This window comes from Panthera tigris, chromosome E2 (genome assembly GCF_018350195.1).
Source record: "Panthera tigris isolate Pti1 chromosome E2, P.tigris_Pti1_mat1.1, whole genome shotgun sequence".
NCBI lineage: Eukaryota > Metazoa > Chordata > Mammalia > Carnivora > Felidae > Panthera > Panthera tigris.
In genome coordinates, this window is record NC_056674.1 from 10,072,657 (window position 1) to 10,084,899 (window position 12,243).

Sequence of the window (12,243 nt, forward strand, 5' to 3'; positions counted from 1 at the left end):
TCTGCTTGGGAAACTCTCTTTCTCTCTCCTTCTCTCTGCCCCTCCCCTCAAAAATAAATAAATAAACATTTTAAAAAATAAATAACTAAAATAAAATCTTTGAAATATATATATACACACAATTACTATATAACATATTGATATTCATATAATACATAATTGTATAATGTTCATGAATATATTATATTCAACATTACTATGCTACTCATGTCATTGTTGTTAATATAATTATAAAATATAGGGGCACCTGGGTGGCTCAGTCGGTTGAGCGGCCGGCTTCGGCTCACGGTCCGTGAGTTCGAGCCCCGAGTTGGGCTCTGTACTGACAGCTCAGGGCCTGGAGCCTGATTCGGATTCTGTGTCTCCCTCTCTCTGACCCTCCCCCGTTCATGCTCTGTCTCTCTCTGTCTCAAAAATAAATAAACGTTAAAAAAAAATTTAAATATATTACTATTATTTCATCCATTTCTTTTTTATTTTTTAAGTGTATGTATTTATTTATGTAAGTTCTACCCCCAACATGGGGTGCAAATTCACGACTCTGAGATCAAGAGCCACACACCCTCCCAGCTGAGCCAGCCAGGTGCCCCCGTTTCTTCTCAATTTTTTAGTGTGGCAACCAGAAAACTGGAAACTACCTGTGAGATTCACAGCATGTTTCTGTTGAATGGTGCTGGTCTATATGATATTTCTAGCCCATCTGCACACACGCACGCACGCACACAAAATACTAAACAGAACTGTTTTGCAGTCAATTATAAGTAGCACAGCGTTTCAACATTTATTGTTTTTTATTTGCATTATTCAAAGAAAAATTTTTTGAATGTTTATTTATTTTTTAGAGAGAGAAAGACAGAGCGTGAGCGGAGGAGGCGCACAGAGAGAGAGAGGCACAGAATCCGAAGCAGGTTCCAGGCTCCCAGCTGTCAGCACGGAGCCCGACGCGGGGCTTGAACTCACAAACTAGGAGATCATGACCTGAGCGGAAGTCAGACGCTTAACCCACAGAGCCACCCAGGCGCCCCTATGTTCATCATTCAAGCGCAGCAGACTAGTTTTTTCAAAAGTCAAAAGGTTACACGCTGAATGAGTCCATTGATACAACGTTCCTGGAAAGGACCGAATTGAAGATGAGAGTGAAAAACCGTGGTGGCCAGGGGCCGGAGACCCCGCTGGGAGGGTGGAGGGCAGTCGGTGGGGGGTGGGGGCTGGAAAAGGGCATCATGGGGGATCCGGTGGTGACGAAAATATCCTGCACCTCGAGTATATCGGTGTCGACATCCTGGTCGTGATCTTGTAATGTTTTGCAAGGTGTTCCCATAGCGAAATAGGTCAAGGGCACAGAAGATCCCTCTATATTATCACTCACAGCCAGCTACACGTGAGTCCGCAGTGATAACCAAAATTTAAAGTTTCTTGAGTTTTTTTTTTCTTTTTTCTTTTTCTTTTATTTATTTTGAGAAATGCAATCCAAACAGCAGTTTACAAAGTAAAACGTCAAATTCCCGCGTGACCTCCTTCCCCCCTGGAGGTGCCCAACCCATGTTTCTTAACCTCCCCTTACGGCAAGCTTCCCACACACTTGCTTCTGACCGGGACCATCTAACCTCTTTTTTACTTAAGGCATTTACAAAAAAAAAAAAAAAAAAAAAAAACAACAAAAAACCCAATTGAGTAACATTTTAACCTACTGTACTTTAAATCGACACACTTAGTTGGGCTTTTTTTTTATGTTTATTTTATCTGGGGGGGGAAAGAGGGAAAGAGCGTGAGCAGGGGAGGGGCAGGGAGAGAGGGAGACACCGAATCCGAAACAGGCTCCAGGCTCCGAGCTGTCCGCCCAGAGCCCGACTCGGGGCTCGAACTCACGAACCGGGAGCTCGTGAACCTAAGCCGAACTTGGACGCTCAAGCGACTGAGCCGCGCAGGCGCCCTTCACTCTTCTGCAAAGGCTGAGACGTTCCCATCTGTCTTCTGTGTATCGAATGTGTCCTAGTCACAAGCTCCACGCGCACGCGCACGCGCACGCGCAGACAGAGAGCTGTTTGGCGGGAGGGGGCAGGGTTGCTCCCGGGAACACGGTTTCACCAAGGTCACGGTTACCGTGAGCCCAGAGACACCGCACGGGTGGGAAGGCGGGGGGCGCCGAGCAGAGGGCGGCCGGGAGCGCGCCCCTCACACCGCCTGGCTCTTCTGGGCTGGGGTGTCCGCCGTGGAGAGGGTGTAGGACTTGCTGTCCCGGGACACGGACTCCTCGGTCAACACGTTCCGGAGCCTGGCGGGGAGGGACTTGAGGAAGCGGGCGTGGAAGCCCCGAGCCGCCGCCACGTAGATGACGGGATTTATGCAGCAGTTGACGTAAGCGAAGGCGATGCACAGGGCGTCCAAAGCCGACACGTTCTTGAAGATTCTCGAGCGCGGGTGGAACAGGGCCAGCATTATCCCCGTCACCTGGTAGGGCAGCCAGAACACAAAGAAGCTGGTCACCACCGCCGCCACCACCTTGACCGTCTTGGCGGAGCGCGTGGCGCTGCGGCTCCACGTCCGAATCAGGAGGAACGTGTAACAGATTCCGAGCGTGACCAGCGGCCACAGGAAGCCCACCACCAGCCGCAGGATGGCCACGACCCTCTCGGTGATGACACCGTCCCTCCCGTAGTCCACGCTGCACTGCATCTTGAACGGAAAGTCCTCCACCTGCACCACGCGATACATGAAGGACGGGATGGTCAGCAACAGGGCCAAGCCCCAGGCCACGCCGCAGGCCGCCCAGGCCAAGTGGGCCCCTCGGTAGTTCTGGCACCAGATGGGGTTAAACACCAGCAGGAAGCGGTCGGCGCTGATGGTGGCCAGGAGCAAGATGCTGGCGTACATGTTGAGCAGGATGAGGGAGGGCAGGACGCGGCAGGCCACGTCGCCATAGGGCCAGTGGCTGTGCTGGACGATGGATGTGAACAAGATGGGCAGCGCCAGGCAGGACAGGAGGTCGGCCACCGCCAGGTTGAGAAACCAGATGGCGTTGATGTTTCGCCGGACCTCGAAGCCCGTCACCCACACCACCAGGCTGTTGCCCGGGACGCCCACCAGGAAGACCACCGCGAAGATTACCAGGGCAATCACATTCGGAGCAGACAGGGTGGGGGTTCTAGAAGACTTGTCCACTGGCATGTACGGGTCCACGGTCCAGCCATAATCAGGATACTCAGGGGTGCTGTAATTCAGGGAGTCCTGGGTGGGATGAGAGAGGCAAGAAGGGCCCATCAGAGCTATGCGGCCAGGAGCCCATCACACCTCTTCTTGGAGCCCCAGGTTTCTCCCCAGGGAAACGGGGATGTGGAGGGCCTAGACCCAGCGACAGGGTTACACCTGCCGCCCTGCCGCCTCCTGCTAAAATCCCTGGACATCCCCAGGATCCGGCAACCGAGCGGGCAAAACCTAGTCCTGCTGCCAACGTTGTGCTCACTGTCCGTTCTGACAGGACTGTACCCCATGACACACAGCTGGTTCGCTCTTTTTTGAATTTTTTTTTATTGATTTTTTTTAATGTTTATTTATTTTTGAGACAGAGAGAGACAGAGCATGAACGGGGGAAGGTCAGAGAGAGGGAGACACAGACTCTGAAACAGGCTCCAGGCTCTGAGCGGTCAGCACAGAGCCCGACGCGGGGCTCGAACTCACGGACCGCGCGATCGTGACCTGAGCCGAAGTCGGCCACTTAACCGACTGAGCCACCCAGGCGCCCCTTGTTAGCTCTTTTTAACGCCGTCAACAAACTGAGATGATATCCCCAGGTGGCTACCCCACTGCCGCCCATCACCCCCTTTTGCTGCCTCGCACCCACTAAGACAGCTCCGTGCTCTGTCTCCGAGTGGCTCCCCCCCCGCCCCCGAGAAGGCAGGGATTTGGCCTGGTATTTAAGCAAGGAGAAAGGGGGAATCAAAAAAAAAAAAAAAAAAAAAAAAAAAAACCAAAACAAACAAAAAAAAACAACAACGCTCAGTCATCCAGGTAAATATGTGGATGCGATGTTTTAAAGAATCAAAATCAATGCCCGCCCCTCCCCCTCAAATCCATGGGGGAGTGGGGGGGGCAAAACATCCAAACTGTAAATAAAGACAGGCTGCCGTCTTTGTTTGTTTCCTGCCCTTGCACGATTGTGCCTTGGGAACCGTCCAATCAGACCACAGTTTGCTTTCCCAGACAGTTGGGTGTCTGCAAATGGACACTGGTGTGTAAACGTATCGGGCAATTCCGGGGTTTTAGGGACAGTCACGCTGCTGGGGTTTATGAGGTGGTTTCTGTTGTGGGGCGGGGGCGGGGGGATTTGAGCAGAGCTTTGTTTATTTGTCCTACTCGGTTCAAACTACCGGAGGATATTTTGCGAAGGGTAGAGGGGCACACATGTGTCCTTTCGCTCCGGGTTCCCGGCTAGCTCAGCACTGGCACTTAGGAGCCAGATCCCGACTGTCCTGCTTGAAGCCTGCCTGGGCCCTTGGAAGTTCCCTTACTGCTCCGTGCCTCGGTTTCTTTCCTGGTTGACCCGTACTCTTCTATCACCATTAGCTTAAGTCGTTTCAAAACCTCAGGGTCAGAGCAGAGAGAAAATATTGGGGGGGGGGGGGGTGGCAAGATGAAGCATAAAAAATAGGAATAAGATACAGATTTTTGCCTTGCAAGAGGAAGGACAGAAGGATATAGAGAAAGATATAGGTGTCCAAGAACAAAGAGCGCCTTAGCACCCAGATTATGGTCTCTAATGACCCTCTGCCATTCAAAGGGCCCAGGCTTGGGGCGCCCGGGGGGCTCAGTCAGTTAAGCGTCCAACTTCCACTCAGGTCATGAGCTCAAGGTTTGTGAGTTCAAGCCCCACATCGGCCTCTCTGCTGTCGGCGAAGAGCCCACGGCAAATCCTCTGTCCTCCTCTCTCTCTCTGCCCCTCCCCTGCTCATGCACTCTCTCCCTCTCTCTCTCTCAAAAATGACTAAACATTAAAAACAAAGATGAGCCAATTTGAGTATCTAATAATAATTGCTATGGAATGAAACACATTATTATGTAAAGATCTGTGAGCTCGAAATGACCGTAAAAACAAGCAAACCCAGGGGCACCTGGGTGGCTCAGTCAGTTAAGTGTCCGACTCTTGGTTTTAGTTCAGGTCATGATCTTGTAGTTGGAAGGATCAACCCCCCCACTGAGCTCTGTGCTGATGACGCAAAGCCTGCTTGGGATGGTCTCTCTCCCTTTCTCTCTCTACCCCTCCCCCACTCTCTCTCTGTCTCTCTCTCTCTCTCAAAATAAATAAATAAACATTAAAAAAAACGAAACCCAAGCAAACCCATTGGTCACCTTTTTATTCTGGAAAAGAAACAAATCAAGCATTTATCCTGCCATTTCTGCACAGGGTATATATATTTCAGGGAAATAAAGAGTTGATGTAGCAAAGTCTTCCTTTAGGAAAAAAAATCTAAGAGGGGCGCCTGGGTGGCTCATCCAGAGAAGACAGACAATTGGACATCCTGTTCTATCTGATGTGACGCATTAGAAAGGACACAGCACCGCCTGTGAAGTGATTCTGGCCCAATAAATGAATGGGGCTCCAATCAAGGTTCTAGATCAAGAACGACCAGTCCACAGGAAAAGCAGGGGACGGAGGAACATGATAACGCCACAGGGACAAGATCAGCCCAAGCAGACCGCACAAAACTCTACAGGACAAATGGTACGGTCTGCTTCCTCCCACAAATAAATGACACTGTAAAAAAGAAAAAAAAGACAGAGAGAGAAGACGAAGAAATGTCATGGATTAAAGGAGATTTAGAGGCATCTCAAGCAAAGGTAATATGGAGACATTGTTTGGATTTGGAGCGGAATAATCAAGCGGAAAATCAGACATTTTTGAGATAATGTGGGAAATGTAAAAATGGAGTGTTTGACGATAGTAAGGAATCGGTGCTAATTTTATTGAGGGTGATGTGGTATTGTGTTTATGTTTTTAAAAACCGAGGGGGAGGGGCGCCTGGGTGGCTGGGTCAGTTGAGCATCCGACTTGGGCTCAGGTCATGATCTCACTGTCTGTGTGCTCGAGCCCCGCGTCGGGCTCTGTGCTGACAGCTCGGAGCCTGGAGCCTGTTTCGGATTCTGTGTCTCCCTCTCTCTCTGCCCCTCCCGTGCTTGCCGCGCTCTGTCTCTCTCTCAAATATAAATAAAAACATTAAGAAAATAATAATAATAATAATAAGAAGAAGAAGAAGAAGAAGAAGAAATAAACACCAAGGTATTTAAGAGCCAAAGGGTGTGATGCCTACAACTTACTCTCAAATGTTCAGGGGGGAAAAAAGATGATAGATAAACAGATGATAGACAGATGATTGACTGATAAAGCAAATCCGGAGAATCTGGGTGAAGAGCATTATGGGAGTTCTTCGTATCGCTCTTACCGTTTTTCCGTAAGGGTGAAAACATTTCAAAATAGAAAGCTCAACTTGTTGCAATATTTCTATTGGTAAATAGCCCCTGCGGGAGCCTTCCCCTTACCATCCCCCCCTCCCACACCCCTTCTTCCCATTTCCTTCTGGGGCCCACCCAGCCCCCTCCTCCCTCCACTCCCCCACCCCTATCCCCAAGCTCCAGTTTAACTAAAGGGTTAATGCCAGGCCTAGCAGGAGGCTGTAGGGCACCTTTAGCAGGTGGTTAAACTCGTTGTGAGTGTTCCCTTTGGATGCAGCATTCAAAGCTAGTAGCTTTTGTGCTTCTGGTTCCACAGCTCCCGGGCCTCCTTGGCTACACAGTGACTCAGACTCCGAAAAGGGAGCGTCCCTACACGCCCCCACTCCCTGCTCCTCAGCTGACAAAGTGCCTTCCGGATGGTCATGACAGACGTGAGCTCACCAGGGGCCCTTTTCCTTTTGCTGATTTCATAAGGCCAGGGAAAAAAAAAAAAAAGAAAGTGCTGATTCGAACACCCTGAGGCTTCCAGGACCCTGCCAGGACCAGTGGCTGGGAAAAGCTTTGCCCCTGCAGCACCCCTACAAAGATGGGAAGTCACCAGAGGGTCCAGCAAGAGGGAAGGGGCTGGGTTAATGATGGCGCATCCCGGCCCACAGAACACATCTGGGCCACTCTCCCAAAGAATGAGGAGTTTACGCTCTGATGTGGAAGGCGCTCCAAGAGCTAGGGTGATGTGTAAAACCCGGGACCGGAGGCGCCTGGCTGGCTCAGTTGATGGAGCCTGCACCTCTGGATCTCGGGGTCGTGGGTTCAAGCCCCACGTTGGGTGTAAAGATTGCTTAAAAATATGGGGGCGCCTGGGTGGCTCAGTCGGTTAAGCGTCCGACTTCGGCTCAGGTCATGATCCTGCGCGGTTTGTGGGTTTGAGCCCCGCGTCAGGCCCTGTGCTGACAGCTCAGAGCCTGGAAGCTGCTTCGGATTCTGGGCCTCCCTCTCTCTCTGCCCCTCCCTGCTCGTGCTCTGGCTTTCTCTCTCTCTCTCTCAAAAATAAGTAAACAATCAAAACAAAATTAAAAAAAAAAATACAAAAATCTTCTCTGGGAATGCAAGCTGGTGCAGCCACTCTGGAAAACAGTACGGAGGCTCCTCAAAAAACTAAAAATAGAACGACCCTACGACCCAGCCATTGCACGACTAGGCATTTATCCAAGGGATACAGGGGTGCCGTTTCCAAGGGACACACGCACCCCCGTGTTTATAGCAGCGCTATCGACAAGAGCCAAAGTCTGGAAAGAGCCCAGATGTCCCTCGATGGATGAACGGATAAAGAAGATGCGGGATATATATGCAATGGAGTATTACTCGGCAATCAAAAAGAATGAAATCTTGCCATTGGCAACTACGTGGATGGAACTGGAGGGTATCGTGCTAAGTGAAATTAGCCACAGAGAGACAAATATCATGACTTCACTCCTATGAGGACTTTAAGAGACAAGACAGATGAACATAAGGGAAGGGAAGCAAAAATAATATAAAAACAGGGAGGGGGACCAAACAGAAGAGACTCATAAATCTGGAGAACAAACCGAGGGTTCCGGGAGGGGTTGGGGGAGGCGGGAGGGGCTAAATGGGGGAGGGGCATTAAGGAACCTACTCCCGAAATCAATGTTGCACTCTATGCTAACTAATTTGGATGTACATTTTTAAAAATTAAAAATAAAATTAAAAAAAATTTTTTTTAATGTGGACCACACGCACACACAAAAGAAAGTCTGATGCAACCGTGCAGATGGGGGGGCAGAGGGCGCTGGGGCAGGAAGAAAGACGCTCTGATGCACGGCAGAGGGAAAGTCTAGGTTGGTGTGCCTTTTGGCAATGTCTGTTAAAAGAGAAATTGCCCACGGACTTAGCATCTGCAGTTCTGGACACCCAGACTTGGGTCCAAAGATGTAACTTTGGTTTCAAAGACAAAACATAGCGGGGGTGTCTGGCTGGCTCAGTCGGTAGGGTGTGCGACTCTTGATCACGGGGTCGTGAGTTCAAGCCCCGCGTTGGGGGTGGAGATTGCAATAAAAAAAAAAATTCATATATTTTTTAAAAATTATTAACGTGTATTCATTTTTGAGAGACAGAGAGACACAGAGTGTGAGCAGGGGAGGGGCAGAGAGAGAGGGGGACCCCAGAAGCCGAAGCAGGCTCCAGGCTCTGAGCGGTCAGCACAGAGCCCCCCGCGGGGCTTGAATCCACGAACCGTGAGACCATGACCTGAGCCAAAGTCAGACGCGCAACCGACCGAGCCACCCAGGCGCCCCTAAATAATTTTTTTTAATAACATTGAATTTATTTTATTTTTTTTTTTTAATTTTTTAACGTTTATTTATTTTTGAGACAGAGAGAGGACAGAGTATGAACGGGGGAGGGTCAGAGAGAGGGAAACACAGAATCAGAAGCAGGCTCCAGGCTCGGAGCTGTCAGCACAGAGCCCGACGCGGGGCTCGAACTCACGGACCGTGAGATCATGACCTGAGCCAAAGTGGCCGCTCAACCGACTGAGCCACCCAGGCGCCGCTAATAACATTGAATTTAAAAAATAAAGACACGGTGGGGCGCCTGGGTGGCGCAGTCGGTTAAGCGTCCGACTTCAGCCAGGTCACGATCTCGCGGTCCGTGAGTTCGAGTCCCGCGTCAGGCTCTGGGCTGATGGCTCGGAGCCTGGAGCCTGTTTCCGATTCTGTGTCTCCCTCTCTCTCTGCCCCTCCCCCGTTCATGCTCTGTCTCTCTCTGTCCCAAAAATAAATAAAAAAAAACGTTGAAAAAAAAAATTAAAAAAAAAAAAATAAAAAAAAAAAATAAATAAAAAATAAAGACACGGGCGCCTGGGTGACTCAGTCAGTTAAGCGACCGACTCTTGATCTGGGCTCGGGTCATTGTCTCACGGTTCATGAGTTCAAGCCCCACATCGGGCTCCGTGCTGACAGTGTGGAGCCTGCTTGGGATTCTCTCTCCCTCCCTTTCTCTCTGCTCTTTCCTGCCTCTCTCTCTCTCTCTCTCCCTCTCTCTCTCAAAATAAATAAATAAACTTAATTAAAAAAAAATAAAGACAAAACATGGGAAACAACCTAAATCTCTATTGACAGGGGAGAGACCCTCCCAGGAGATTATCACACAGCTGACAAAAGGAAAGGACGAATCCCTTGAAATATACACGGATGATAACTGTATCTTCCTCCTCGATATAAATGTAAAGTGCATAGCACAGGGCCTGGCATACAGTAAGCGCTCAATAAATACCGGTTACTAATACTATACGTTACTCTAGGGGAAAAAAGCAAGCTGTAGGCCAATGCGCAGAACGTACGTCTGTTTGCAGGGGGAAGGAACGACAGACGTGCCACATGCAGTGAGCGCCTACTGTATACCATGCACGTAAGAGCTTTCTTTCCGTGTATCATTTAGTTCTTTCAGTGATCCTGTGGCGTAGGTTCTAGTTCTGTAGGATCGTCGGATTGTTCTCCCCATCTTCAAGGTAAAGAGAAGGAAGCCCAAGAAAGAGGAGTCTCCTCGTCTATTACACAGAAGAGACAGAACGTGAAGCTTATTTCAACTCGACCCCCATGTCAAACTACCCCCTACTCTATTCCCTACACCTCTGTTCTTGAGCACCTGTAGACTGTTTCTGGAAGGATCCAACACAGCGTGACAAGGAGTCTGAGGCTCTGGGCTGGGCGGGCAGAGTGACTTTTCACTGAATGCGCTTTGGTATTTGGGACCTTTTTGCGGCAAGAAGAAGCCGAAGCCAAAGGTCGGTCCGCTTCGCAAAGTCCTGTTGGCCCCAGCCAGGTCTCAAAAGTGGGGTGAGGCAATGCCAAGCCCCTCCTTGGTCAGCTAATGTGTCTTCCGTTTCCTCTTTCACCCAGATGAAGCAAGACCAGAACCTCTACCAAGGCAGGTACTAAATCACAGCCCTGCCTCTCTGGAGACCCAGCCCTGGGGGCACAGGGGGGTGGGGGGCAGGGGAGGCGGGAGCCCTCCCAGAGCCTGGAGACCGGCTTCCTTTGACACTCACAGAACCCATGGGACAGCCTGGGTCTGCCACCCACCCATGAAGCACCCGGGCCACCTCTGCTCCTGCCTGGGCCTCAGTTTCCCCGTCTCTACAATTCAGAACATCTGAAAGTCCGGGTGAGTAACTACCTTGCTTCCGAGCTGGTTCTTTGCAGCCTCCCAGGGTTTGCTCCTGCCATTCCTGCCGCCAGAAAGACCCCTCCTGGATCTCTCCACTTGAGGAAGATGTCATCTAGCCAGATCCAACACTCAGATTTCCTGCCCCAGGGACCTTTCTGATCCCAGCCCCGAGGACCCGGGGATAATCCCTTGATGATCTTACTTTTTAGCTGTTTCCCAGCCCTGGAGAGTCTTGAGATGCGGGTCAGGGGAGAAGGGAGGAGACGGAGAACAGAGAGAGGCAGAGGCAGCGAGATGGGGAGAGGTGGGGAGAGAGAGAGAGACCCAGCAAGGAGACAGAGAAGGGAGACGGTTCCTGAACCCCATGATCCTGCTGGGGGGGACTCACCATATTCGGGTCTCCCGGGCTCCCCGCTGATCGAAGGTGCGTCCTGCCCACAGACTGTGGTTTTTAAGCCCCAAGGGAGGGTGCAAACAGCAGAAAGGAAATGACCAGTCTTTCCCCTCTGGGGTTCTCATTGGTCTGCGCACTGGGCACCCCAACTGGGGCAGCTTCCGTGGGGCATTACCCAGAGAGCTCTGAACACCTCCTTCCAGCCAGAGGAGGGAGGCTGGGCTCACAAAACTGAGGAAATTCCTGGCCTGACGAGGGTGGAACCCAGAGAGAAGAGACCCCTCCACCCTCCACCCAGATCTAGGCTCAGCCCCTCTCTTGGCCTTGGTTTCCCCATGTGGGACCTTCTAGGGCCTCGGGGAAGGTGCAGAAAAGCTCAGAGATCCAACTGGATCAAATCCCCCTGGGATCCTGGGGAGCAGGGATCGTGAGTGAGCCCCAGCCTCCCAGCCAGGTTGCTTTGAGGCCCAGAGAGGTCCGTGGAGGTGGCCCGGCTGTTAAACCCTCCTGCCTGGCCTTTTGAAGTTGGCACCCCCTGAGCACAGCCATCGTTTCCGGCTTCTTTCTGGGTTCTCCCAGAGACACGTGGGAGCCTGGGGTGAGGAAGGACCCTAGTTGGTCTCTTGTAGCGGCTGCTGTAACAAAATGCCAGAAACTGAGCGGCTTAGAACCACAGAAATGGGGGCGCCTGGCTGGCTCGGTGGGGAGAGCCCATGAGTTTAGATCTCAGGGTTGTGAATTCGAGCCCCAGGTTAGTCAGAGGTTACTTAGAAAAGAAAGGAGGGGCGCCTGGGTGGCTCAGTCGGTTAAGCAGCCGGGACTTCAGCTCAGGTCATGATCTCGCAGGCTCGTAGGTTCGAGCCCCGCGTGGGGCTCTGTGCTGACCGCTCACAGCCTGGAGCCTGCTTCCGTTTCTGTCTCCCTCTCTCTCTGTCCCTCCCCCACTCGCTCTCTCTCTCTCTCTCAAAATTAAAGACAGTTAAACAGAAATGCACCACCCCTACCAAAAGAAAAATCGGAAAAAAAAAAAGATTTTTTTTGACCCATCTCCACCGCCATGCTGCCGAAGCCCCTACAGAGTTCGGAGTGCGTCCCCCCAGGCTGTTACAAGTGTGGTATTTGTGTTTGGGGACCCACACGAGGGTGCACGATGTCGGGTGTTAGTGCCCCTACACGAAGCCACGGGTGTGGTCCAGGGGCGCTCAGCAAGGACTTGG

General features: G+C 51.1%; 1 protein-coding gene across 2 annotated transcripts; it reads right to left on the reverse strand.

Moving 5' to 3' along the window:
- Window positions 1-1,817: 1,817 nt before the first annotated feature.
- Window positions 1,818-11,107, reverse strand: C5AR1 (complement C5a receptor 1). Of its 2 annotated transcripts, XM_042969373.1 has the most exons (3): window positions 11,021-11,041; window positions 10,642-10,744; window positions 1,818-3,228 (listed from the first exon to the last, which is right to left on the reverse strand). In XM_042969373.1, exon 3 carries the CDS (start codon window positions 3,166-3,168, stop codon window positions 2,176-2,178), a length of 993 nt encoding a protein of 330 aa, XP_042825307.1. In that variant the 5' UTR covers window positions 3,169-3,228; window positions 10,642-10,744; window positions 11,021-11,041; the 3' UTR covers window positions 1,818-2,175. The 2 variants fall into 2 exon arrangements, with proteins under 2 accessions (XP_042825307.1, XP_007074167.1); XM_007074105.3 differs by lacking the exon at window positions 10,642-10,744 and having other exon boundaries at window positions 11,021-11,107.
- Between the last annotated feature and the right edge of the window lie 1,136 nt (window positions 11,108-12,243).